This window comes from Cyprinodon tularosa, unplaced genomic scaffold (genome assembly GCF_016077235.1).
Source record: "Cyprinodon tularosa strain WSP-4 unplaced genomic scaffold, ASM1607723v1 ctg183, whole genome shotgun sequence".
Classification (NCBI taxonomy): Eukaryota; Metazoa; Chordata; class Actinopteri; order Cyprinodontiformes; family Cyprinodontidae; genus Cyprinodon; species Cyprinodon tularosa.
In genome coordinates, this window is record NW_024038631.1 from 1,018,342 (window position 1) to 1,045,313 (window position 26,972).

General features: G+C 36.1%; 2 protein-coding genes across 2 annotated transcripts; one reads left to right on the forward strand and one right to left on the reverse strand.

The window, feature by feature from the left end:
- The first annotated feature begins 3,239 nt into the window (after positions 1 to 3,239).
- LOC119781843 lies at positions 3,240 to 22,450 on the forward strand. The gene is made up of 18 exons (XM_038282429.1): positions 3,240 to 3,259; positions 3,376 to 3,453; positions 3,869 to 4,154; positions 5,002 to 5,156; positions 5,750 to 6,029; positions 6,151 to 6,300; positions 8,928 to 8,972; positions 10,809 to 10,876; positions 12,462 to 12,756; positions 12,897 to 13,051; positions 13,711 to 13,990; positions 14,143 to 14,292; positions 15,122 to 15,142; positions 16,191 to 16,258; positions 17,934 to 18,228; positions 18,373 to 18,527; positions 21,416 to 21,695; positions 21,848 to 22,450. Exons 2-18 carry the CDS (start codon positions 3,390 to 3,392, stop codon positions 21,996 to 21,998), a joined length of 2,898 nt encoding a protein of 965 aa, XP_038138357.1. The 5' UTR covers positions 3,240 to 3,259; positions 3,376 to 3,389; the 3' UTR covers positions 21,999 to 22,450.
- A 1,078-nt stretch (positions 22,451 to 23,528) lies between these two features.
- Positions 23,529 to 25,826, reverse strand: LOC119781854 (C-type mannose receptor 2-like). The gene is made up of 5 exons (XM_038282455.1): positions 25,776 to 25,826; positions 25,261 to 25,632; positions 24,728 to 25,072; positions 24,532 to 24,629; positions 23,529 to 24,411 (listed from the first exon to the last, which is right to left on the reverse strand). Exons 1-5 carry the CDS (start codon positions 25,816 to 25,818, stop codon positions 24,304 to 24,306), a joined length of 966 nt encoding a protein of 321 aa, XP_038138383.1. The 5' UTR covers positions 25,819 to 25,826; the 3' UTR covers positions 23,529 to 24,303.
- Positions 25,827 to 26,972: the final 1,146 nt, after the last annotated feature.

The window sequence follows — 26,972 nt, forward strand, 5'->3', positions numbered from 1 at the left end:
TTCCCCAGGTGGATCATCAAAATAAGTGGTTCTCCTTATGTCAATCAATCCGGTGATATGTTTCTGTGCATATGCTCACTGAAAGCACAGGGCCGGCTTCCCACTCATGCCTCGGCTACAAAGCTTCTACTCGAAAGGTTATCTTTGGCATGTTATTTGGAGAACTCCATTTAACACCACTGCCAGTAAAACAGGAACAAATGTCTTCATACATGCTCTTGCACAAGTTTAATAGGCGTTCTCTCTCGGGAGCGGATACAGGGTTGTGCATGTGCATTTTTTTTAATGGAGAGGGTGGGTCTTTTAAAAAATTCAGGAAAATTCTCCCCTTTACCTTTAAGTAAAGGTTACAGCTACCTTAGAGGGGAACACTGTTTTTTTTTTACATCAGTCCCTTGATTTTAAGTTATTACATCATGTTCTACTCACCCATATGCGTTTTGTGTCATTTGGAGCTGTTCTGAAGATATTGGAGGTGGAGGTGGAAAGCTACCTTAAGCAGCCTTTGTGAGCTGCATTGGACAAAGGATAACAGATTCTGTCCCTAAGTGTGCCAGACCTGCAAATCTCTGTCCAGGTCTGTTTTGGAAGGTGTGAGTTTCCCCAAGCACTTAGCAGCTTAGCAGGGCAGGTTCACAGCAGTTCGGTTATGTGAATGTGAATAATCACGATTTAACCTTGTTCATTCTGGAGATCTGGGCTAGATGTTTGCCATAAATGTGAAATGTGGTGTGCAGGAAATGTTCGGTGTTAATCAATCAGTTTCTGTAAATAAAATTGTAATTTCAAACTTTGAACCTGTGTAATAAAACAGTCTTATTTTATTGATTTATTGTTAATACAAATTTAAACCACTAATAGTAATAGCATACTAGGGGTGTAAATCACATCCATCATGGCGATTCGATTCAGTATCGATTTCCTGACCCAACGATTCGATTATTTTCGATACTTAAGAATACACCACGATTCGATTCGATTAATCGATTAATCGGTTAATTTTTTTTTTTATTATTATTATTTTTTTTTTTTACACCTTACAGGCTAAACAAAGTTTCAAGTTTGAAATAAATCAATGAAAGCTGTAATATCATTATGCATTTTCTTTAGAAACAACAGCAAATAACAGAAGTAGAAAAGTTGCATCAAAAAATACTGCAAAAATACTGCACAATATCAGTGTAATGAGTTCAATGCAATACCTCGGCTCCAGAGAAACTGTCCAACATATTTTTTTAGAATGTAATAAATATATTCAGGAAAGAGAGATGTTGTGTAGAGAGTTAGACAGGAATAAAAATAAACTAGATATAAGGGAATTGTTTCAAAGGTCATCTGGGGATGTAGTTTTTGGTAGTATTTTTAATTTTCTAAGAAGAACGGGTATTTTAGGGAGAATATAATAGTTTGTCTGGTCCATACTCCATTCTGGAAGGTGGCGGTAATGCACCTATAAGTTGTTTGCCAACCGCCATAAAAAAAAAAAAGAAGAAGCAGGCTTCAGAGTGTTGCGTCACCGCCCCTTTGAGAGACGCTCGCTGCTCCTCTCCCAGATTGTAGCTGACTGCAAACAGTGCACCAGACAGGAGGCCGGCTTGTTTTGTTTTTATGACCGAAATTGCGTAAAAAAACTTGTGAAGTTTGACCCGCTAGAAGCGCGAGGTGCGCGAGAACGCTGGGACGCTTTTTCCAGCTGAATCTCCGCTCTTTTTGCCCTCATGTCCCTTCGTCGTCGGACTAAACTCGCCCCCACTTCCTCATCGCCTCGGCCGTATCTAGACCCACAGCGTGTAGCCCAGACCACGCTTCAATACTGAGCATAATTTAAAAATGTCTGTGTGAAGCTTGCTGCAACAAACTGCTGTAAGAGTATAACCAGGAAGCGCGGTAGGAGGGCAAAATAGGTTTAGCGGCATTGCAGCACGGGAGGATTACGCCCAGGAGCAAATGGATAAAAATAGACCGGAGGGAAAAAAAAAAAACATTAATCGATTATCTTGCGGACGTGTCGATGCATCGGATCGTCGGCTTTTGGATCGATGCATCGATACAAAACGATTATTATTTACACCCCTATAGCATACAATACAGCCTTTAAGGTCTAAATATCCACAATGAGTTTATCACACACACTAGAACCATATCAGTTGATTACAGTATCACTTCTCATGCATTCCATTGAGAAAAATGTCACCCATCAATTGGACGGCCAGTGGGAGCTCTAGTAGTATCAGAATTCTGTGAGTCCTAGTGTTAAGTGAAACTTTTTGCAAGGTCTTAATAAATCCCTCAAGATGGCTGTTGTCAGGATGTTGCGGATACGCCAGAGCTGGGTGCTGCCTTCTTTCTCTCCCTTCTTTCAGGTGGTAGTCGACAAGCAGGGAGGCGCCGCTCGCAGGGGAACGGCATTTCGTCTGGCATTCCCTAACCCTCCGATCATGGGCTTGTGCATGTTCTCGCATGCACTGGATAGGCGTTCCCTCTCGGGAGCAGATAGAGTGTTGGTCTTTTTTTTTTTAAGTGGGGTGGGCGGGACTTTTAAAAAATATGTGAAAATCCTCCACAATACCTTTAATAGCTCTCTATTTTAAAGAGGCCTTACAGAGTTTTCAAATGATAAAACCACCTGTGGCCAAATCACAGAACTGCAGCACTCTGAAACTCATTCTTGTAGTTCGTGCTCATACTTCACAAGGTTTATTTAAAAAAAACAACTTTTTTCACCTTATCTGGAGCTAGTATCTAAGTTGAGCTGGATGCCGGTCACTTCTGAGTATCCAAAAACTGTATCTTGAATATAATGCTTTGTTTACTAGGTCGAGGCTATTTAACATAGGCGCTCCTGATGTTACATACTCAGAACAGTGCGAGAACCTCCGACCCGAAGTAAATTCCAAAAAATAGGCTTCAGGTTTATAGATGCATCTGCACAGAATTGCTAAAGTGTCGTTCTTCTCATCAAACAATGGTTTAGTCATAAAGGTTAAGTTACAATGCAATTTTGACTATACATTTCAGTAAAAAATTAAATGTCTGTTAAAGGGTTTAGAAATAAGGCATAAATAAGCTATAAAAATATGTCAACAAAAAATCTGTACTTCTAGTTCTTATACTAGCTTGTTGATTAACTAAAACATCACCTTACTAGGGGAAAACTAAAATCATAAAAATCATAAAATCTCATGATAACATGCCCCAACACATATCCTTTATAAACGGCAACATACTGTTCACTTCAACAGTTTTTTCCAGAGGAAAGGTACAGGTGCTCTGTGTTTCTGCATTTACTCTGCACGGATACAGGATTTCAACTTTTTAACTCTTGCTTTATAACTATCTTGCTAAATAACATGTATTTTGCTTGACTATCTGCAGCAAAATAAGGAACTATGAGAAACCCTTCAACTCTGCTTTTCCTGATTCTCCAGGGGACTGTTCTGGCTCACGGATATAGTAAGTTACATAACTTGTAATTAACTCTTAAATATTAAGAAAATCACGACTAGAAGAATTTTGACTTGTGGACAATAGAGATGAATATTTCTGAAAAAACATTTTAGTCAGTCACTTCTTTCCCTACTCTGACTTCAAGGTGATCTGAAATCTTTAGGTGTAACAAAAAAGTGAAAACAGAAGATAGAGATAGAAGGGGCCCAAGAGTCCTAAATCTAACTAATATATAAGTGAACTCAAAATATAAACCACTGATTAGACATTTAATGTTTCTGATGTGTGTCTTATTTAGCTAATAACTTTTTTTTCCTATTTTCACTTCAGTACTCTGGCCTTCAACTTGATGATTTTTCCTTATTTTTTTTACATTTTGATTTTTGCATAAAATTTTAATTTTTTTTAATCTTTTTTCTAGAAAATGTTGCATTGCATGGAAAAGCCACCCAGTCTGACAGATTAAATCATGTTTTTGGAGCTGCTTCAGAAGCTATAGATGGAAACCGCCAGGCTCACTTTTATGCAGGATCATGTACTCACACTGAGAGAATGACCAATCCCTGGTGGAGAGTGGACCTGCTGGATACCTACATTATCACATCAATGTCTGTTACAAACAGAGGAGACTGCTGTGCAGAACTATTAAACGGAGCAGAGATTCACATTGGAAACTCTTTACTCAGTGACGGCGCTGCTAACCCAGTGTGAGTGATTATTTTTTGACTTTTTGACATTTGTTCTAAATTTCTTTGAATTCTTCAAGGAAGTCAGGTCTCTTTAGTTTGCAATATGCCATGCACACTAAAAATGGAAGGTAAACTACTCAAAAGAAAAAATACTTTAACAATTTGACTGTCCAGTTCATATCTTTTTAGATGAAGAAAAACTATTTTAAATTTAGTTAGTGCTTTTTGTCTTTTAATTGATGAGGCAGTGGTGTTCACTGTTATGCTCAGTTACTCCATATTTTTTCTCTCCTCCCTTCCCTTAGACACCAAGTTGTGATCAAACCTGGTATCTACATAGAAAAACAAAAGCAAAAACCGATACTCAAAATATTTAAAAGTAAATTGTGACTTTGTATACGGCCCTGTGAGCCCACAAAATAAACCCCACACAGTTTGGTTATTTTAATTTTAGAGTACACAAAAAGTAAAAAAAAAAAAAAGAATCACATCTTGTAAAAAGAATAGTTAAATTCCGATTTTAATAAATCCCCTTGTTATTATCTTGTAAAAAGAATAGTTAAATTCCGATTTTAATAAATCCCCTTGTTATTAATAATTTGAGGATTTTTGCCCAACTTAAAAATGAATTTACCGTGTGGTGAAAAACAAAATTTTTTCAAGAGTTCTTCCCTTGTATTCTTAGCCTTGATTAATACATACTGTAGCAGATTGTGGCAACCCTCGATATTTAGTCATTTTGAAAGGCTTAATTTATATTTTAATTTTGCCAAAATCTTGAAAAAGTCATTGATAACAAGTTAAAATTTTTGTAGTCAGAATTTCTATTATCATCCATGTGTTCCTTTAACATTTTATATTCTAGGGTTGCTATGATTTCTCATATCCCAGCTGGCAGGACTTTGACAATAACATTTACCACCCATGTGGAAGGACGCTATGTGACTATAGTGCTCCCTGGTCCAAACAGAATCCTTACGCTTTGTGAATTGGAAGTCTATGGTTACCCCGCTCCAACTGGTGAGACTTGTGTATAAATACTGTCACTAACCTCTACATATGAAAATTAAAATATTGCAAGTCAAATCTTAGCTCAGTCATTTTAGTTGAGATATTTAAAATGCAGTAATATGGGTTTTTTTCAGAATAAGTGCAAAGAAAATCAGGTCCAGAACAGAAAGCAAGTGAAATATAGAAAACAACATTTAGGTTTCTGAAAACTTTTTCTTTTTGCTGAAACAGACATAAAGCCACAACTGTGTTTGTTTTATGTGCCCTGTACCTAGAAAGTCTTAATAGGGATGAGTTATGGCTTTGTATAATTCATTTATAAATGAAGTTTACAGTTTAGTTTTTTTTTTTTTTTTTTTAAATAAATCTAAATTTAGAAGACACCCTAGAGTGATATGTTTTCCATTGTATTTTTTTATTTAATGGCAAGGTATGGCTGATGAGAAAGAAACTGAAAAAAAAAACAAGGCAAGGCCCTCTGTAATTAGAGGTCTTAGTATTTTACAAAAGGAAGAACAAATATAATTGAGATATATATATATATATATCTATATATATATATATAGATATATATATATAGCAATCTGCTTTTCTTTCTTAAGGAGAGAATATTGCAATATATGGAAAAGCTTCACAGTCAACAGTTGCCGCTGGAGCCATTGCCTACAATGCTATAGATGGGAATCGTGATGCTCGCTTTGACCACGGTTCCTGCAGTATCACAAATAATGACTTTAACCCCTGGTGGAGACTGGACCTGGGGACAACCCATAAAGTGTTCTCTATTAGGATAACCAACCGGATGGAACATGCAAGCAGAATTAATGGAGCTGAAATTCGTATTGGAGATTCTCTTGATAACAATGGAAACACCAATCCCAGGTAGGTTACAGTCTTCTTTGAAAAAAAGAAGTAAAATATTTTGTAGTAAATCCTACTTACTTCTCATAATTTGCCATTTTTTGTTAAAATGAACAAAAAAAAAACTTGTTTCCACTGACAGGTGTGCTGTGATCTCTACCATCTCTCCTGGTTTTACTGAAACCTTTCAGTGCAACGGCATGGATGGTCGATTCATCAACATTGTCATACCTGGACGAAATGAGTTTCTCACTCTGTGTGAGGTGGAAGTGTATGGATCTAGACTGGATTAAAAACAAAGATGTTAGCTGAAAGGGGTATGTTTTTATAGATATCTATAGATTACTGTGTCTGATGAAAGTTATTAAAGCTTTGACAAAATGGCTTACAAGAGGGCAGGAAAAGTTTCTCAATCAACTGAGTGTTAAAATTCTTTTTCAGTTGTGGGCACAGCTGGAGAAAAAAATGGAATTTAATAAAATAAGCAGAAAGTTTGATGTTTTTAGTAAAATAAGTTGTTAGATTTGTCTGTGTGATCACTTGTATGGTATGTTTGGTGAACATTTAAGATATTACCTACAAATGAATTAGTATTTTAGTCTTAGCTTGTTTTAGTTATCAGTGTTTTTTTATACTTGAAATAATAAATTGCTTACTACTTAAAAGCTCAAAATCTGTTGTATTTTTTGTGAAGAACAGGCTTTATTTTTACAAAATAATGACCTAAATTCCCTGTAGACTTGATATTCAATTAAATTCAATCTAATAATAATTTACTAATCCTCGATGAGAAATTCAATTTAGTAGTGCATGTTCAAGAACACAAAGACACGAAAGACAAAGCATAGATTTTATACATGGGGGTACTTGGCATCCGAGGCCTTGCAGATTGAAATAGGTGAGGGGAGGAAAAAACTAATGTTTAAAGTTGTAGGGAAATCATATTTAAATGTCAAATCATTCTGGCCAAAACATGTATATAAACGTAAACTTTATCTGACAATATTGTCCCAAAATTTAGAAAATTTCTGTTTAAAAAAAAAATCCTGTCCTGTCAGCCTGGACACCTAAATTCACCTAAATTCAGCCAATCACATATCAACGGTCATCTGTCAATTTTTTTCGGTCATAGCATCTTGATTCATATATCGCAGCTAATATATGCAACGGTTGAAATAATAAATAAGAATCATTTACTTTACCCTTGAGTTCTGTCCCAGTGTTCACGGGGATGGACGTCTGTGTCTTCGGCATACGTAGAGATAACAGAACTTGCAGTGTTGCGAGGCAAGATCTAAACATGTACGACTGTAAGCCTTCTACACCAAACCAAGCTTCTGCCACCCTGGCGTCCTCTTTGTCCCCGCTTTCCTCGTCTAAATAAAAAATGGATGATGGAGGAGACTCATCCACGACCTCCGACACTAAACTCTCCTCCTCTTGCATGTTTCCTCTGTCCATAGCGTTCCTTGACAGTGTCGTTTCTAAGTCACCAATTTAGTGCTACTTGGTCCCAATGGAATTTCCCATTGGGAACCTACTAACACTAAGTTGCTAACTGGTTAGAAAGATGCTTCTGACAAACCGGCCACAATCAAACTTGCTTGCAAACCTTCCGCTACAACAATCCCAACCCCTTGATAAATGACCAATAACATTCACTTTATTCACTCATGTAAAGCGGGCCCTGCTCGGGATAATTCGGAAATGCAATGTTTGGAACAACCGTTTTCCTACGACATATGTGGTTCTATATGCTGATGGTACCACAGAACTATCAGAAAGCCATATGGTGAATATTAAAAAAAGCCTGACCATCCAGCAATGCCTTGTGGTAAAGCTACTGCCCAACCTGGTTGAAGACCAACTGATATTGTACGGCTGCAAGCCTTCTACACCAAACAAAGCTTCTGCCGCCCTGGCGTTCTCTTCCACAACATCCTCGTCCCCACTTTCCTCCTCTAAACATTCCAATTGCTCTAAACTAGTGAAAAGCTAATTTGATCATATCCCAAATGTTTCCATATAAACTTTGGTTTTCAAACACAAAATCCATCTTAAACTGTAATATGATTTTTAACCATGTTTCCCCTTCCTCTTTGTACATAGTAGTTTAGTTTCACTAGTTTTAGTTGAGAGTTTTTAACTTAAATATTTTTGACTTTGAGCTGAATGATTTTTGTTACCGGTAATAAACATTTAGATTTTGAACAGAAGTTGTGGTGAATTTATTCCATGTATGTGCAGAATTAACGGTTTGTCCATGATTAGAGCTCGAATCACTCTTTAATTTATTGTTCTAACACACAGCTAGAAGAGCTATGTGTTCATAAACAATATATAACAGCCGAAATAATATCTGATTAAATAAGATATTTACCTCCCCTACTGGGGAGGGCAATAAGGATCTTAAAGTATCAGAATTATAAATTCTAAACTGGCTGGGAATTGAATAGAATATAAATCTACAACCTTAATGTGGCAACCAACCCGCATGAGCATTGAATATAAAATCACAAAATAATTATATACACTCTGGGTTCCTGAGCATAACTCTTAACCCCACACTGTCATGATAGGCTAAAGAGACTTAACCCACATGCAGAACACCACATGAAACTGAGTGAAAGTTTAACAGAGTTTATTGAGGACACACACACAGAGTAATATGAACTGGTTCTGGTACAGGTCCGGGACTGGAATCACTGATATCTGCAGTGATGGATAGTTTGATTAGCCAGGCAGCTTTGATGGTTTGTCGAGTGTGTTTATTCGGAATGTACCTTGATGAGGTTCTGGCAGATCCCTTTGAGAGGGGGAACCGGTTGGATCCAGACACTGTAGATTCAGCAGAGAGCTCAGCAGCAGCAGCTTCTAGCTTCTGGTTTGTGAGTTTCAGACCTTGGCTTGGTTTCCTAGCTCTTCCTTGAGAGCTGGTGGAGGGATCCAGACTGATATCTTCAGGTTTGGCTTCCTTGGGCAGGCAGGCAGGTTTCCAGGCAAAGCTCATCCAGAGCTTCAGACTTCAGTTGGGTTTTCTGTGAGCAAAGAAGACAGAGGCAGGTTAGAATCTAGTTTCTCTCTAGAGCCAACTAAGATTCTCTTTTAAGATTAACAGAGGCTCAGGTTCGCTAACCAAACTTGGTCAACACTGCGGCGTTGAAGGAAGGTCTGACTGCTGCTTATGTAGAAGGTCTCCTGATGGGCTGATGATCCTCAGGTGTGCTGAGGGCTCCAGCCCAGTAGACCCACGGCGCTCTCTGCTGGAGACAGGTGGTAGATCTCCAGATCCCAACACACACTGCTCCCCGGACGCCACACAATGGCGGCCCACTGCTCCCCAAGGGGATGGGTCAAATGCAGAGTAATAATTTCCCCATTGTTTGACAGTAAAACAGATTTACATTTGCATTGCCTTAACAGCAGCTGCAGGTGAATCAGACCAACATCTTACCGGGTCACTTTGATAAATTGCATGTTAAGGGGAAATATGAACATTGCTACCAACATGTAGAAAAACATTAAAAGAATAAGGAGAGGGCTCTATTACCAAAGAGGCAAATAAGAAAAATGGTTGCTAAAATGTTATTTGAATCTCATAATTCTTTATTTTTTTTTTTACAATGTTAGAAATTCTTTGCAGGAATGATCTTCGATCTTGCAGCAGATCTGATGAATCATTTTACTGGAGATAGTCTGTTGTTTAACATAATAACTAGACTAGAAACGTGACACAATCTCCTCTTGGAAAGGAAGATTGTAACAGAAGGCTGTGGTTAACCCAGCAGGAAGTAATTGAATCCCTCTTCAAAATAGGCCTGAGAGTTTGAAAAAAAACCCTGTAAACTGATCCTAAGAACAACAGTAAAAAGTTATGAGAACAATCTTTATTCCTAACAGATTTCACCTAAGCTGCCAGTGATGCTATGGGAAGCTAAAACGTTTCGCTTCCCATCCAGGAAGCTTTTTCAATTCAAAAATGTATTTTTCAATAGATTTTTTTCAATTCAAAAAGTAATTGAAAAATAAAAGTTGGATGGGAAGCAAAACATCTTCAAACTTGGAAACAAGTTTACCTTTTTGGAATAATATACACATTCAATTGAGTAGTTCCTTAATTACATAGATTCATTGTTGATCTGTAGAGACTCATGATGTTTTTCCATAATAAACCAAAAAAGGTTTTAAAAAGGACATAAATTTGGTGTTATTTAATCTAAGGTTAAGTATATTAAAGTGAATCTTTAATATCTACATTTTTATTGTTGCCTTATAGTTACTATATAGTTAGATACTAATGATCAAAATGTCAAATCAGTTAGGACACTCGGCATTAGAATATCACTGCTACCACCCTCTGGTTTAGATGAGAAACACTTGCTCTGATGGTGTTTAAATCTACATTGAAAAAAAAAATCATTTGTTTGGTTTGGCCAATAATAGCGCTGGCCTCCCCTGAACTAACCAAGAATGGTGGGGGGTGATTTAGTTTGAGATTTCATTGGACAACATGTGTGTTTTATGTAAAATAAATAAAGGATCAGTTAAAGATTGATCAAATGCTCAAAGACAAACTCTGACCTCAAACACGAAAACCACTGAAGAACAAGGTAAGGACAATCTCTGTAGTCTTTGACTAATATCTGTCTATATTCCCTAGATATTCTAACTATTTACTTTTGCAACCTGTGTGTATAAATTAACAATTCTAAGTAAGAGCTTAATATTACTAACATAAATGTTTTCAGAGAGCATTTGTCAGCTTTTGTATCCTGTGTTTTTTTCTTTTTTCTTTTCCAGAATCATGAGGCTCACTGTATTATTTCACCTACTGCTCCTCCTGCCAATGTTCTCAGCCTATATTTACCGTAAGTTGAGGGTAACATATGCATGTAACTTTGGAAATTGTGCATTTGTGAGGAGCATTAATGTATAAACGCAACATTTTTAGAGTAACTTTTTCCTACATTTTTCTGTAGAAAAAGCGGTTTGTCCTTACTCAACAAAAAGTATTCCAATAATACATTTTGTTTTGTATATTTTTTACCATAAGCCTATTTATCTTAAATGATCTGTAAATGGATTAAAAAAAGTTTTGACTTGTATTGCTTCATATTTAATTGCTTGCATTTTCTCTTAGGGTGTTCACAAAAACTCTAAATTTTTTGTTTCATTTAACTGAAAACATTTTTAGAGTTTATATCATTAGAACAACAGCTTGTAAGTTCTTCTTAGAGCTAGGCCACATACATTTTAACACAATAATGTCATTTACATCATCACCTGTTGGAAGTCTCATGCCTAGACATTGCTCTAATTTAGCATTCAATCTGTTTTATATTTCACATCATTTATTGAAGAGAACATTGTTTTCATGTTTGAGTATTTTTAATTTAAAATTTAGATTGTCTCTGTAATCATAATAGATTCAAGCATTTACTAAACTTAAGTTCACAGTTTACTTCCCCTTTCTCAAACAATTTATTGACTCATATGGAAACAAAAAGCCATCTGTATAATATACAGTAATTTTATAAACTTTTAAACAGTTTTTTTTTTTTACTATTTATTTCAATGATTATTAGTAAAAACATTAATTCTTTATTCATTTAATTGTTTTTTTTATAGCACATATGTTGATTAGTGCCAGCCATATAAACACAACCATAAATTAAAACAAATAACAATTCAGCCTATGTAGCTATTTAATTTATTGTAATATTTAAAACCAGTATATTCTCTAAATGTTTCAAGATAAGTAGGATTATGCAAACTTGCATAAAATCACACATGCCAAAATCCTTTTGATTTGTGTAACTAAGGGCTCCTTAGATAGGAAAAAAAACAACAAAAAACATGAATCATTTCAGACTTCAGGAGCTGCAGATTGTTAAAAAACTTAATAAACAAACCACTGGACTTTGTTTTCCAAGTTTGAAGAAGTTCCACTTCCCATCTAGGAAGCTTTCTCAATTTAAAAACGTCTGATGTAGCATTTGAGTTCCAGGCTTATAGAGTGGCACAAACAAAAGCCTTATGGCTTGGAAAACATGCAAATAGAAGTGGAAAAAAAGGGTCCACCCCTCAGTATTGGGGAGTCCTTGAGTACTAAGGGGCAGACCTGTTTTTGTTTTTTTTTCCGGCTCTATTTGCATGTTTTCTAAGAGATAACAAAGCTTTTTTTTGGCCGACTGGAACACAAACGCTACTGCAGACGTTTTTAAATTGAGAAAGCTTCCTGGATGGGAAGCAAAACTTCTTCAAACTTGGAAAACAAAGTCCAGTCGGTTTGTTTTTAAATTAAAGTAAAACTTTTAGTGGAATGACTATGACCTGAAAGACAGAGAATGTTCAACAGAAGTTGCAGATACTTTTTTATTTACTAAATGTGTCAATTTCTTCACCATAAAACCAATAATGCATAATTTGAAATAATTTCCTTCTTCTTCTCAGAAAATGTGGCTTTACGGGGCAAAGCTACACAGTCTTCTCAATTGAAAGGAGACAATCATGGTTATGTGGGTGCCTACAATGCTATTGATGGAAACCGAAATTCTGATCTTAAAAAAGGATCATGCGCCCACACTGATGCTGAAAATAATCCCTGGTGGAGAGTAGATCTGCTGGATTCATACATTGTCACCGAGGTCATCATCACTAACAGAGGAGACTGCTGTGAAGATCGTATAGATGGTGCAGAGATTCGCATCGGAAAGTCCTCGCAAGACCATGGCTTTGCAAACCCTGTGTGAGTGATCATGTCAGGCTACATCTGGTTTTCAAAATGATATTTTAAAGTTCAAGAAAAGCACATCTTTTTACTTTTACGACTAACAATAATAGTCCTTGGAAATCTTGACCGTTACTAATACAGTTCTTCTCTTTTAGGGTTGGTACAATTTCCACTATTGCAGCTGGAAGTTCTTACACAATAAATACGACTAATCATGTGGAAGGTCGTTATGTGACTGTAATATTACCTGGTTTGAACAAGTATCTAACACTGTGTGAAGTGGAGGTCTACGGGTACCGTTCTCCAACTGGTGAGAATCCTTTTTAAATGGGAAAAACTATGATTTTGAACATTTAAAAGACTTGAAGAAGATCTGATGCATATTTCTTTATTGGATTAAATTAAAATTAAAGGATTCCTTTCAAATAATATGTGTACTTAATCACAGTTTGCGCAATAATCATTCTTGATCATTTAAAATGCTAGAAATGTTCAGGTACATCCAGTTTATTCAATGCACAAATCATCAGTTCCTAATTAGCACACACTACAAAGAAAAGTCATAATGATGCTAAAAAACTAGACATCCATTTCAAGTTTAAATCATAGCAGTTTGGTTTTTATTTTGACTGAAAAAAAAATCAAAAACGGTATTATATATTTTACAACACAAACACAATAAAAATATATTTTTAAAGTGCAACACTAAATATATGTTCTCTATCCTTTGATACATTTGTGCATAAATTAAATACTTGCATTTAAATATCCGTGGGGATCGAACCGGGTATTGCAAACTTCTTAGAGCCAAGCACACAGCTCTCACCCACTTGGCCAACACTCCCCTGTTGTACTTTGATTTTTATTAAATTTTATTCATAATAAAAATGTATTTGGTACTGATGCCAATACAGTATGTGTATGTGACAGCCATGCATCACTGCTGAAATAAACAATTTTGTTTTGCAGAAGAAAATGTTGCAGTTTACGGAAAAGCCTCGCAGTCAACAGTTTATCCTGCAGCCATTGCCTACAATGCTATAGATGGGAACCGTGAAGCTCGCTTTGACCTTGGTTCCTGCAGTGCCACAAATAATGACTTTAACCCCTGGTGGAGACTGGACCTGGGGAGAACCCATAAAGTGTTCTCTATTAGCATAACCAACCGGATGGAAGTTCACACTCGAACTAATGGAGCTGAAATTCGTATTGGAAATTCACTTGTTAACAATGGAAATAACAATCCCAGGTAAGTCACTGTCAGATTTCTCACAATACTGACTATAAATAATCATATTGCATATTTGAAATATGCATAAATGTTGTTTTTCATTGTTATTTTTGTTAAACTCAAGTATTTTCTTCAATGGTTTCGATTAAACCTTTTCCTTCCTCTGACAGATGTGCTGTGATCTCAACCATCTCAGCTGGTTTTACTGAAACCTTTCAGTGCAATGGCATGGATGGTCGATTCATCAATGTTGTCATACCTGGACGAAATGAGTATCTCACTCTTTGTGAGGTGGAAGTGTATGCATCTAGACTGGATTAAATAAAACCTGGTTGGATTTAAACTTTGTATTGAGATCAATGCTGAAATGTGTGCATGGCCAAGATGTCTGCTTGAGCTAAAGTTAACAGGTGCAACAACCTGATTGTTTAACAACTAAATTAACATTCTCTATGGGGCAGGATGTCTTTGGCTGAAGTTAATAGGGGTATTTAAAACCACTATGGCCTTTTGAAGATTAAAGCTGCAAACCACTAAAAGGATTGAAACTGTGATGAATACCTGAACACATTGATAATATTTAAGATGGGACCAGAAATCTTAGGTCTTTAAACAACTGATTTACTATTTACATGTTTTGGGGATTCTTTTATTCAAGTTGGATAAAAATAAGTAGATATTCAAAAAAAGACAAAAAAGAGAAAAAGGCTTATATATATATATATATATATATATATATATATATATATATATATATATATATATATATATATATATTTATATATATATATATATATATATTTATATATATATATATATATATATATATATATATATATATATATATATATATTTATATATATATATATATATATATTTATATATATATATATATATATATATATATATATATATATATATATATAGATAGATATGGTACAAGGCATACAAGAAAATAACACCTTAATACTATCGCTGAAGTATTAGTAGTATCATTTAATCTGACATGTATACTGTTGTAGCTGAAGGTAAGAAAATGGGCTTTCTGTATGGAAGTGAATCTATATCTCTATCTCTAGGGCTCTTAAATTGCTTATAAGTTATATAGCTGAGCAACTCCTTTAGTGAAAGACTTTTACACCCTGTTAGTAAAAAGGAGCACTACCGCAGGTCATTCATCCTTGCAGCCACCAGACTCTACAATGCAACACTACAATGGCAATAAGTTGTGCAATATATAATGTGCAATTACTATTAATTCCCTGTGCAATAACCTGTTTGTTATATTTGATAACAACAGGCTATTGCAAAATAGCTGTATATATAAATACCAATCTATATAAATACCCATATAATTATCAATAACCCTGTATAATTAACATATATAATTATAAATATAATTAAAAAAAAATAGACTTAGACTTAGACAGTACTTTATTGATCCCTTGGGAAGACTCCCTCCGGAAATTAAGGATATATATATATATGGATGCACTGTATATACTCCATGCACCTTTTCTTCTATGCTATGCTTTTCTAAATTGAACATGAATGGTTCTGCATAATACAGACATTAAATTTCTTCAGTAGTCCTTTAATTACATAGATTTCTTGTTGATCTATGGAGAATCATGACTTTTGTCCGTTTAAAAAGAGCATGAATTATATGTTTGTTATCCTAAAGTTTAGTATATTAAAGTGAATAAACATTATCTGCATTTTAATTGCCTACTTAGAGTTACCATGTAGTTAGACACTAACAATCAAAATGTCAAATCAGTTAGGACACTCAACATTAGAATATCACTGCTGCCACCCTCTTGTTCAGATAAGAAGTGCTTTCTCTGATGGTCTTGAAATCTGTATTGAAAAAACAAATCAACTAGTTGGTTTGACCAATAATAGTGCTGGCCTCCCCTGAACTAACCGAGAATGGTGGGAGTTGATTTAGTTTGAGATTTCATTGGACAACATGTGTGTTTAATGTAAAATAAATAAAGGATCAGTTAAAGATTGATCCAGTGTTCAAAGACAAACTCTGACCTCAAACACGAAAACCAGTGAAGAACAAGGTAAGAACAATCTCTGTAGTCCTAAATATTTAAAGTTGGAACATAGTGTATAAATTTACAATCCTAAATGAGAGCTTAAATTATCAACGTTAATGTTTTCAGAAAACATTTGTCTGCTTTTTTCACCTGTGTTTTTATTTTCCCAGAATCATGAGGCACGTTGTATTATTTAATCTACTGATTCTTCTGCCAATGTTTTCAGCCTATGCTTACCGTAAGTCAAGAGTAAAATATGCATCTAACTTTGGAAATGTTGCAATTGTGAGGAGCATTAATGTAGAAACACAACATTTTTAGAGTAACTTATTTCACCCTGGGTTTTTCTGTAGAGGAGCTGGTTTCAATCATACCACCTTTCCAATTCCTGCTAAACTTATGAGTCCATAAAGCTCTGAAAGTACATTAAGTGAGCAGATTGTGCATGTAAGCATAGGCTACGCATTTTCACACACGATTAAACACCTCTCTTTTGGTGTTCTCCACCCTTCTTTATTCTCATCTTTTTAAGAAAACATTTTGTGCCTTTTCCTTAACAATCTCATGCTTAGACATTTCTCTATTTGAGTACTCAGTCTGTTTCATATTTCACATCATTTATTGTTAAGCACATTGGTTTCATGCTTGTTTGAGTTAGTAAAATTTCTAAATTTAGATTGGCCCTGTAATTATAATCGATTCAATCGTTTACTAAACTTAAGTTCACAGTTTACTTCCCCCTTCTCAAAAATAAATGGACTTATCTCTACATCTCTACATTCTACGCTGTACATCAATGGCAGCTGTTGGAGTTTCTCTGGTGGGCCTCTAACTTCAACATAGATGTATACCTAAAACCAGTCAAATGTATATTTAGGTATCACACCAGTATATTAACAACTTATAAAGTTTTCTGAGCAGTGTTTTAAATCAATCATACCTGTCTTAATTGATTCTGGGTGATGACGTTTGAAAAAGGAGTCAGGGAAAGCAGAATAATGTGTCATGTAACGCTATTGGTGAAGCTTCACAATGTTATCAACAGTTAGTAGCATCAGTAGATTGGTTCGTAACGGACCCTTGGAGGTAAATAAACACAAACACCAAATATAAAGTTTTAAATTGAAAAAATACTACTATTCACAACAAATGAAAACCAAATTAACAGTTAGAAGAGGACAACATAAAATAAACAATGGGAAATGACAATTACTTTAAAAGTTTCATACTTGCAGTCCCTCACAAGTGTAAAAGATCCTTAAATTGAAATCTGTCCAAAGGGGAAAAAAGTCCAACACCAAGGAAATTCGTCACCAATCCAATGACAAACAAAACAGCTTTACTCGTCATTAAAGATTCAATATTTATCTTGCACATCTAAAAGATATATTGATATATTTCAAAATCTTTTAATTTTATAATTTAATTTTTATTTCTTTTTTTTGGGGGTGAGGCAGCCCCCTAACAAACTCTTTTGGCCAACCTCCCCTGACAGTACCGCTATACACTTTGAAGTTTTTGTTTACTATTTATTTCAATAATTATTAGTTAAATAATTACTCTTTATTAATTTTTTCTAGCGCAGATTTACTTCACTGCCAACCATCTTAGCACAACCATAAACTAAAACAAATAACAATTCAGGCTATGGGCTATTTAATTTATTGTGACATTTAAAACAAGTGTATTCTCTGGATTTTTCAGGATAAGTAGGCTAATGCAAATCTTCATCACACACCCGCATAAAATCCTTCTTGTTGCTCAACTAAGGGCTCCGTAAATAGGAAAAAAAACATTAATGATTTCAAACTTCAGAAGTTGTTTTTATATACTGAATGTGTCATTTTCTTCACCATAAAACCAACAATGGAGGATTTGTTTATAAAACTAAATAATTTCCTTCTTCTTCACAGAAAATGTGGCTTTACGGGGCAAAGCTACACAGTCCTCCTACTCTACAGGAGACAATCAAGGTTATGTGGGTGCCTACAATGCTATTGATGGAAACCGCAATGCTGATCTTAAAAAAGGATCATGCTCCCACACTGACGCTGAAAATAATCCCTGGTGGAGAGTAGATCTGCTGGATTCATACATTGTCACCCAGGTCATCATCACCAACAGAGGAGACTGCTGTGAAGATTATATCAACGGTGCAGAGATTCGAATCGGAAAGTCTTTACGAGACCATGGCTCAGCAAACCCCGTGTGAGTGATCATGTCAGGGTATATCTGGTTTTTAAAAATTATATTTTAAAGTTTAAGAGGAGCACATCTTTTTACTTTTATGACTAACAATAATAATAATCCTATGAAATCTAGAATTTCACTAATACAGTTCTTCTCCTTTAGGGTTGCTACAATTTCCACTATTGCAGCTGGAAGTTCTTACACAATAAATATGACTAATCATGTGGAAGGTCGTTATGTGACGGTAATATTACCTGGTTTGAACAAGTATCTAACACTGTGTGAAGTTGAGGTCTACGGGTACCGTTCCCCAACTGGTAAGAATCCTTTTTAAATGGAAAAACTATGATTTTGAACATTTACAACACGTGCAGAAGATCTGATGCATATTTCTTTATTGGATTCAATTAGAATTAAATGATTCATTTCAAAGAATTGTATGTGTACATAATCACTGATTCCACAATAAGCATTCTTGATGATTTAAAAATGCTAGAAATGTTCAGGTACATCCAGTTTATTCCATGCACAGGTTATCAGTTCCTTGTTAGCACACAATACAAAGAAAAGTAACAATGAAGCTCAAAAACTAGATATCCATTTCAAGTTTAAACCACAGCAGTTTTTTTTTTTGACTGAAAAACATCTAAAACGGTATTATATATTTTACAACACAAACACCATGAAAATATTTTGTCATCCTTGTGTGACCTGAGAGTAAGTAGCACTGAATATATGATCTTTAGGTGACAGATTTCTGATGTTTATTATGTTCTATATTCTTAACTTATTACTAGTCTTATTAGTGTAATTATTTGTAGTAAGCAGTATTGTGTTTATTTTTTTCTTTAGTTCAATCCTGCATTCCATTTCCTGTATATTTAAGTTTGTTCCCTTTAGCCTGGCATTGATCTTTTCTCTTTGATTCAGTGTTTTGTTTATCTCTCTTCGTAACCTCTGTTATAATTAAGTGATTTACTTTTTGCCAGCTGCTCTACGTTATCATCTGAGTAACAAAATGGGATCCCGTGTCTTTTCACTAAGGTTACACTATAATTTCGTCTACTGATGGTCATTGTTCCCCACTTGATCCTCCCATTGATCTCCCCTTCATTATGTCTGTACTGCTTCTGAGTTGTCTGTGTTCCTTGTGCTGTTCTCCTTCTGTTCCTGTTTGCTTTAACATCAACCTATTTATGAAAAAACTCCTGTCTGTACCTGAGTCATAGTGCTGTTGTGAAAGTTTACCAGGAGATTACAAATACATAAAAAAATAGAACTGGAAGTTATAGTTAATTAAAGGGGTCATAGATTGCAAAACCAAGTTTACATTGTCATAGATGAATAACGATGGTTCAGTTGGTGAAATGGACATACAGAGAAGTTCAAACCTCATTGACACCTCCTTTCTCTCCAAATCTTACAATTCTAAACTTCTACCATAAAACGGGCAAATCCAAACGAAGCACCGAATTGATATAAACTCGGGGCTGTTGCCGTATTTAATTCTTGAGGGTTCACTGTAGTCGACCAAAATCCCAGACGATTTTGAAATTCCCCCCGGACATTGTTTTAGGTATAAAAAGTAGGACATGTCCGGGAAAAAGGGGACGTCTGGTTACCCTGCCATATCAACAATCTTGATGTTTCAGTTAATGAGTGCTTGTTGCTATGATGCGTCTTTGCTCAGCAGCTTTGCTCGTTGTAAACCAACCAATCACAGCACAGCTCATCTAAATATTCATGGGCATACCATAAAAGAAAGAAAACCTATAGTTTATTTCTAGGCCTTTTAACCAGGCCTGAATTAGGGCTCATAGAACAGCAAGTATGCAATTTTCAGCCCACCCAATGTTACACACGCTATTCAGAGACCTTAAAGACCAGCACCAAATACTCTCTATAATCTTTCTATGACCCCTGTCAGATGCTGTGGGATGATGGTGTTTAAAGCTGAACAGGAGTTCAGCAACAGCATCCACACGTGGGTGTTATTCTCCTGCAGGTTTGCTAGGCTCAGGTGAAGAGCAGAGGAGACTCAGTGGACCAGTTCCGTTGATGGGCGAACTGGAACGGGAGGTGTTAAAAATATCTCTGAAAACACCAGCCAGCTGTCCAGCACACTCCTTGAGCACCCGCCGTGGTATTATGTCGGGGCCTGGGGCCTTCTCTTGGGTTGTCTTCCACACATCCGCTTTGTCAAGGCATGGTGCCTCCTCTCCATGATGGGTTTACCCAATCAGGGAGAAACCTACAAAGATGTTGTTGAGTCCATTTAGGAAGTCAGCATCAGTATTTAGGAAGGCAGCATCAGCTACACCCACGGGGGGGAGAGGGTAGTTGATACTGTAGTCTGCAATTGCCCGTATGCTTTGCCACATGCTCCTGGTGTTGCTGGTGTCGTGGAAAAGATCCTGGACTTTCTGGCTTTGGCTCTGCTTGGCTAACCTGATGCCACAGTTCAAGTTGTCTCTTGCTATCCTCAGTGCCTCTTTAACACCAAAAGGCTGAGTTCCATGCTTTTAGGGTTTGTCGAACCTCCTCAGTCACCCAGGGTCATTGGTTGGCCCAGGTGATGGTGCTCTTTCGGCGCTTTTGTTGCTGGTCACTCCATCTTCGCTGTTCGGTAAATCTGCTTGATTGTGGGTCATAACCTAACATGCTGGTTAGATGCATAGATTGTAGTGTACTTGCCGGCATATTTGGAAGAAAATGCTTGCAGGTTGTCGGGAGCTGCCGCCATCTTGAAATTCACCTCAATTTTAGTAAACTCTTCAGACAAGGGAAACCACAGTAGTCCTGGGGTAGTTTGCCAGTAAGTAACCATTAGAGCCTTGTCTTCTGAAAAAATTTGAAATTTCCTAAATTCAAAATTCCATTTATTTCTTTTTTTGTTGCTCATTAATCCATCAGCATTTCAGTCTCTGGTTGCTGCAAAGATTTATGATGGAAATGCGATAGAAATCACTTTCGATCAAGAAAACGAAAATCTATCTCTCGATATGTTTGTGTATAAAGTAAACACTTTTATCTATATATCTTTTAGGAACATATCTCATCATAGTATATAAAAAATGGTCATACTTTGAGTTTTAATGAAATGTATTCATAATAAAAATGTATTTTGTACTGATGCTAATACAGTCTGTGTATGTGTATATAACAGCCATTTTTCACTGCTGAAATAAACAATTTTGTTTTGCAGAAGAAAATGTTGCAGTTTATGGAAAAGCCTCGCAGTCAACAGTTTATCCTGCAGCCATTGCCTACAATGCTATAGACGGGAACCGTGAAGCTCGCTTTGACTTTGGTTCCTGCAGTGCCACAAATAATGACTTTAACCCCTGGTGGAGACTGGACCTGGGGAGAACCCATAAAGTGTTCTCTATTAGCATAACCAACCGGATGGAACATGCAAACAGAATTAATGGAGCTGAAATCCGTATTGGAAATTCACTTGTTAACAATGGAAATAACAATCCCAGGTAAGTCACTGTCAGATTTGTCACAAAACTGACTACAATTAATCATATTGCATATTTGAAATATGCATAAATGTTGTTTTTCATTGTTATTTTAGTTAAACTCAAGTATTTTCTTCAATGGTTTCGATTAAACCTTTTCCTTCTACTGACAGATGTGCTGTGATCTCAACCATCTCACCTGGTTTTACTGAAACCTTTCGGTGCAACGGCACGGATGGTCGATTCATCAACGTTGTCATACCTGGACGAAAGGAGTATCTCACTCTTTGTGAGGTGGAGGTGTATGCATCTAGACTAGATTAAATAAAACCTGGTTGGATTGAAACTTCATATTGAAATCAATGCTGAAATGTGTGCATGGCCAAGATGTCTGCTTGAGCTAAAGTTACCAGATTTAACAACCTGATTGTTTAACACCTAAAACAATGATATATAATTAATCATTTTATAATTAAAATAATAATTTGCTATGCGGCAGGATGTTAATAAGGGTACTTGAAACCACTATGACCTTTTGAAGGTTAAAGCTGCAGGATTTATTCAAACCACTAAAAGGAGTGAAACTGTGATAAATAACTGAACAGATTAGTAAAATTTGGGATGGGACCTAAAATTTTAGGTCTGTTTAAACTGCTGATGTAATGATCTGGCCTGTTTGCTCTCCTTTAATTGGTAATTTCTTTCACCTGTCGTTTTTCCTTCCTGCCTCAATTATTATTTATTCCTCTCACCTGTTTCCTCTTGGTTATATTCAGTTCAGCCTGAGCATTCAGGGCCAGATCATTATTTGTTTTCTGTGAGTCTGTCTGTTCAGTATTATTTCATGGTTCATGTCCTGGATCCTAGCAGCCAGTGGAAAGAGGTTTTTGTGTTTGTCCCGTCTCCTGGTCGTCCACTGTTCCTCCCCCATGGAGTCCTCTGGGTTTTTGGCTCTATATGTGGGGAGATTTAGTTTTTATGTCAGTAAGCCTGGCTCCAGGGAGGAGACCAGTTTAAAGTCCTGCATCAAGTTCTGGTTCCACGTCCTGTCCCGGCTACCCTCTTTCACTGAGCCTGCTCATCTGCACCTGATCCTGTCTGCTTCTGTGCATGACCACCTGGTCACGCTTTCGGACCCAGTCAGACTCTGAACCATCCTGGGAGCCTGTGGATGCCTGGAAGTCTGGATCCTGCCACCTGTCTCTGTTCCTGCCTGATCTGGATCCTGTTCCTGTCTGTTCTGGATCCCTGACCAGGATCGGCTTCCAGCATGACCTCTGAGACTGCAGCACTTGGGGACATTCTAGGACTGGACTAAACCAGAGGTCTGTGATAGGGCGGTGCCCCGCTCCCCATCCTGCTGTGTCCGCGGACCACAGCTCCACTTTAGTTTTTGTTTTATTTGATTAAACTTTTTGAACTTTCCTACTGACTGTCTCTCCTTGAATACTGGGTCCATCTGTCCTCGGTTCATGACAACTGATTTACCATTTACACCTTTTGGGGAGTCTTTTATCAAAGCTGGGTCTGATTTTAAAAGATAACCAATGTAAGAAAAAGTAAGGGAAAAAAAAAGAATTTTAGTCTATTAAAATAAACATAGAGAGTTATGATGTCATATCTGAACAACCTGGTCTTACTCGGCTAAAAATTGTTTATTAATCTATCTCAGCCATCATGTTTAGTTTTCTTTTAGGAGTAAAGAACATGCCGTAGTGTATGGTTTCCTATCAAGAAATTATACGTTGTTACACATAATATATAGTTACAGTTCTGAAAAAAAAAAAGATTTTCTGTTATTTTAAAGATAAAAAATGTTCAAGATCTTTATTATTGGAGAATATTAAACCAGATCAAATTGGTTACTATAATCTTTATTTGGATGTCCAAGCGAAAATCAAAGAAAGACATATAAATTAAAAAAAGGAAAAGCAAATAGATATACTGTTATGAAGATCAGTTCACACATAGAAAGAAATTTAAAAATAATGGGGGAAAAAATTGTAGATATACAAAAAAAGAATCTGAAAAAGGCATATATTACTGGTTATTTATCTGAATAAAAATTCTTGCAGAAAAAAATGTGGTCACACCACCATCAAATCAATTAAATGTTGCTATTATTATGCTATTCACCAAAGTATCTGTGAGTAATATTGTTTATAAATGTAAATACAATTAAAGTACCTATTTTTGTGTTGTTAGACTTATTAGCTTTCTATCACTGCTAATTTATTTTATATTTGCCTCAAAAAGGCTTGACCCCAAAGTTTTAAGACACTCAAATGAAAAAATGCCACAGTTTGAGATCCAATCTGTGTTCAGAGTTCACATCTTACATCTATTTCTAAACAGCGGCTCAAAATCAAATGACAGATGAGATTATCGGCATGAAAGCAGTTCATATTCACAGAAGATGCTAGGATTCCTGGAATTACTAAGACCAATGAACCATGAAAAGTCTTTGTTAAACTATCTGCATACAAATACTAAAGATAATCATCACATAGCGTCCTTCATTATAAGTGGAAATCTTAACAACAACTAACAGCTTTCTTTTCTTCTATTAAACTGGATTACAGCCTTCTACAACATCAAGATAGAATCTTAATAATCCTCTGTATTTCTCTCAAGGGATGTTTTCCTTGTCTTCCTTGATTAAACCTCTATCATCAGAGAGCTTCTTCCATGAAAGAAGGGTGATACCCTTTATACTTGCATTCAGCTTTTGCTCCATCTGGGGTAAAGATAGAGAAAAAAAAAAAGCTGATTTTTTTTTTCTTTACCAATGCAAACACATATATTATGCTGAAACAAAATGACCTTCACTTATCACATAAACGGCAGGAAAACTAACTTTCTCCAACATGCTTCTTTGAATTGTAGGGTCATTTAAATCCAAAGTTGAGTGCTGGAAGCTGATCCTCAGTTTTATGAACTGCAGTTTGTTTTTTGCTAGAAGGCAGAAAAAAAGTCAAATCACTTGTTTGACCGTTTATTTTTTTAGCATTTTCTTTCATATAAATTTGGCATTTAATGCATGTTTTACTTACTGCATTTGCAGAGGAAAGGACGCTCTTCTGTGCATTTCCTGTCTCCCCATTTACCAGATTCAGTCTTCATCATAGCGACACAGGATTCAGAATCTTGTGCATAAATCAGCTGAGATTCTCTCCAGTACCTCATTGAGGAGTCGCTCAGGTCTGACCACTCCCAGGGATCTCTGAAGAGACCAACATATACTGTCTTCCCATTGGCAACATTCTGAACTGTCTGGTATTCTGTGTCATTCCTCAGGCTGACCAGGTCTGTGTATGTTTTTCTGCAAAAATCTCGACTAGCGGTCCAAGTCATCTGTTCTGGAATGAGGACGTACTGAGCTGCTCCTTGTTTTGTTTCTGAAAATTTAAATTGTATTAAAATTCTGTTCCTTAAAGGAAATGCAAGATAATGTACAATTTGCCTGTGACATCAGTATTTTTGTTCAGTGTGGAATATTTCATCCACACAAATATACAACAAATTGCTTTTAAACAGTTTTCAAATCAATCCGTCCATGATGGGAAATTTTAAAAGGATTGCTTACTATCAAAGCAGATGGAATGACTGCTGACTGCACAGGACCTTGTAGAAAGTTGTCCATTACTCAAAACAACACAGTTATCTCCACCTTGGTTGCCCCATTTAAGGTTATTTTTCTCTCCATCCTTGTAGAAACCTTGGTCTACTAGAGACCAGTGCCACTTTGGATTATTTCCTTTGTGCAGCCCAATCCAGACTGCATCAACATAGTTGTCTGCAACAGTTTGAAGAGCCATTTTCATCTCCTCCATGTCTTCCATGGTGGCCAGGTCAATGCATGTTTCTCTGCAGAAACTCTGTGCCTCATTCCAGGTTTTTGGAGTGTTTTGTAAGACATATTGGTGCCGATACAGACATAGAGAAACAGAACACAGTCCTGTAGAAGAGAAGTAAGAAGAGTACAGATAATTCATAATTAGTTGTTAAGTTATTTTTCTTTGAAGATGACAGTGGTTTTGTCTTGTTAGTAGAATATGAGAAAATTAGAAGTTTCAGAAGTACAAGTTTGGAGAAACTGACCTGTTAATATCAGTAACTTAATGATGTTTCCCATGGCTTCCATGAAATGAATGGGAAGAAAGAAAACTGGGATTAACTTTAGTAATTGGGAACATTTCACAGAATTCCTTTGATTATAGTGTCTGTTTTGTTTCGGTCACATTTAAAGAAGAAAAATGGTTAAAAGATTTATGACCAATAAATATAATGGATTAGCTGCAATGTATTTATGTATCGAAATGTGTTTCTCTTTTTTTTAGATTCAAATTACTGTAATAAAAAACATCCAGCCACTCTTTCTTTTTTATTTTATTTAACCTTTACGGTATTTTACCAGGAAATTCCTTGAGATAAAATCTCTTTTTCGAGGGAGAACTGGCCAAGAGGCAGCAGTACAATAAGACATATAAAACACATAAAAACAACATAATAAAATCAATAGAAAACTAGACTCTAGAATAACAGTTACAATTCTCTGTGCAAGCGGTTTTCAATAGTGATGTAAAATGCTGTAGCGGTTGTCATGTCCATTGTATTCTTTCGGTAATATACCCCTAAATATACCTTTAGAACAATAAGTTGAAAAAAACGAGTCGTCTACTAATGTACTCTATGAGTAAATATCAATTTAAATTATCTGTCTGTAGGGTATATCTGTCCCCCAATTCCTGAAACCTAATTAAATACTTAGGAAAAAAGAAATGAATTAGAGTGTGAAATATTTAGGCCCGAGCAGCGAAGGCTGCAAGAGCCTATTGTATTTCGAAAGTTTCTTATTATTATTATTATTATTAGGCCCGAGCAGCGAAGGCTGCAAGAGCCTATTGTATTTCGAAAGTTTCTTATTAGGCCCGAGCAGCGACAGCGCTGCTGCGAGAGCCTATTGTATCTGTAGTGTTTATTAGGCCCGAGCAGCGACAGCGCTGCTGCGAGAGCCTATTGTATCTGTAGTGTTTATTATTATTTTTCTCCTTACAAATAAAATGGCTTTTTGGAGGCTTTATCATATTCCAAAACTCACCAAAGTTTGCAGACGCATCAGACCTGGTGAAAATTTACGTATTTTAATGGCCCCGTAAAAATTGCTAACCAGATGCCTCAACAGCGCCCCCTTAAAATTTTCAAAATACCCTCCCCATTGACCTTTTTTTCTCATAGAGACATGAAAATTGGCACACTTGTAGAGCGTCCTCACACTTACAAATAAGTCAATTAACG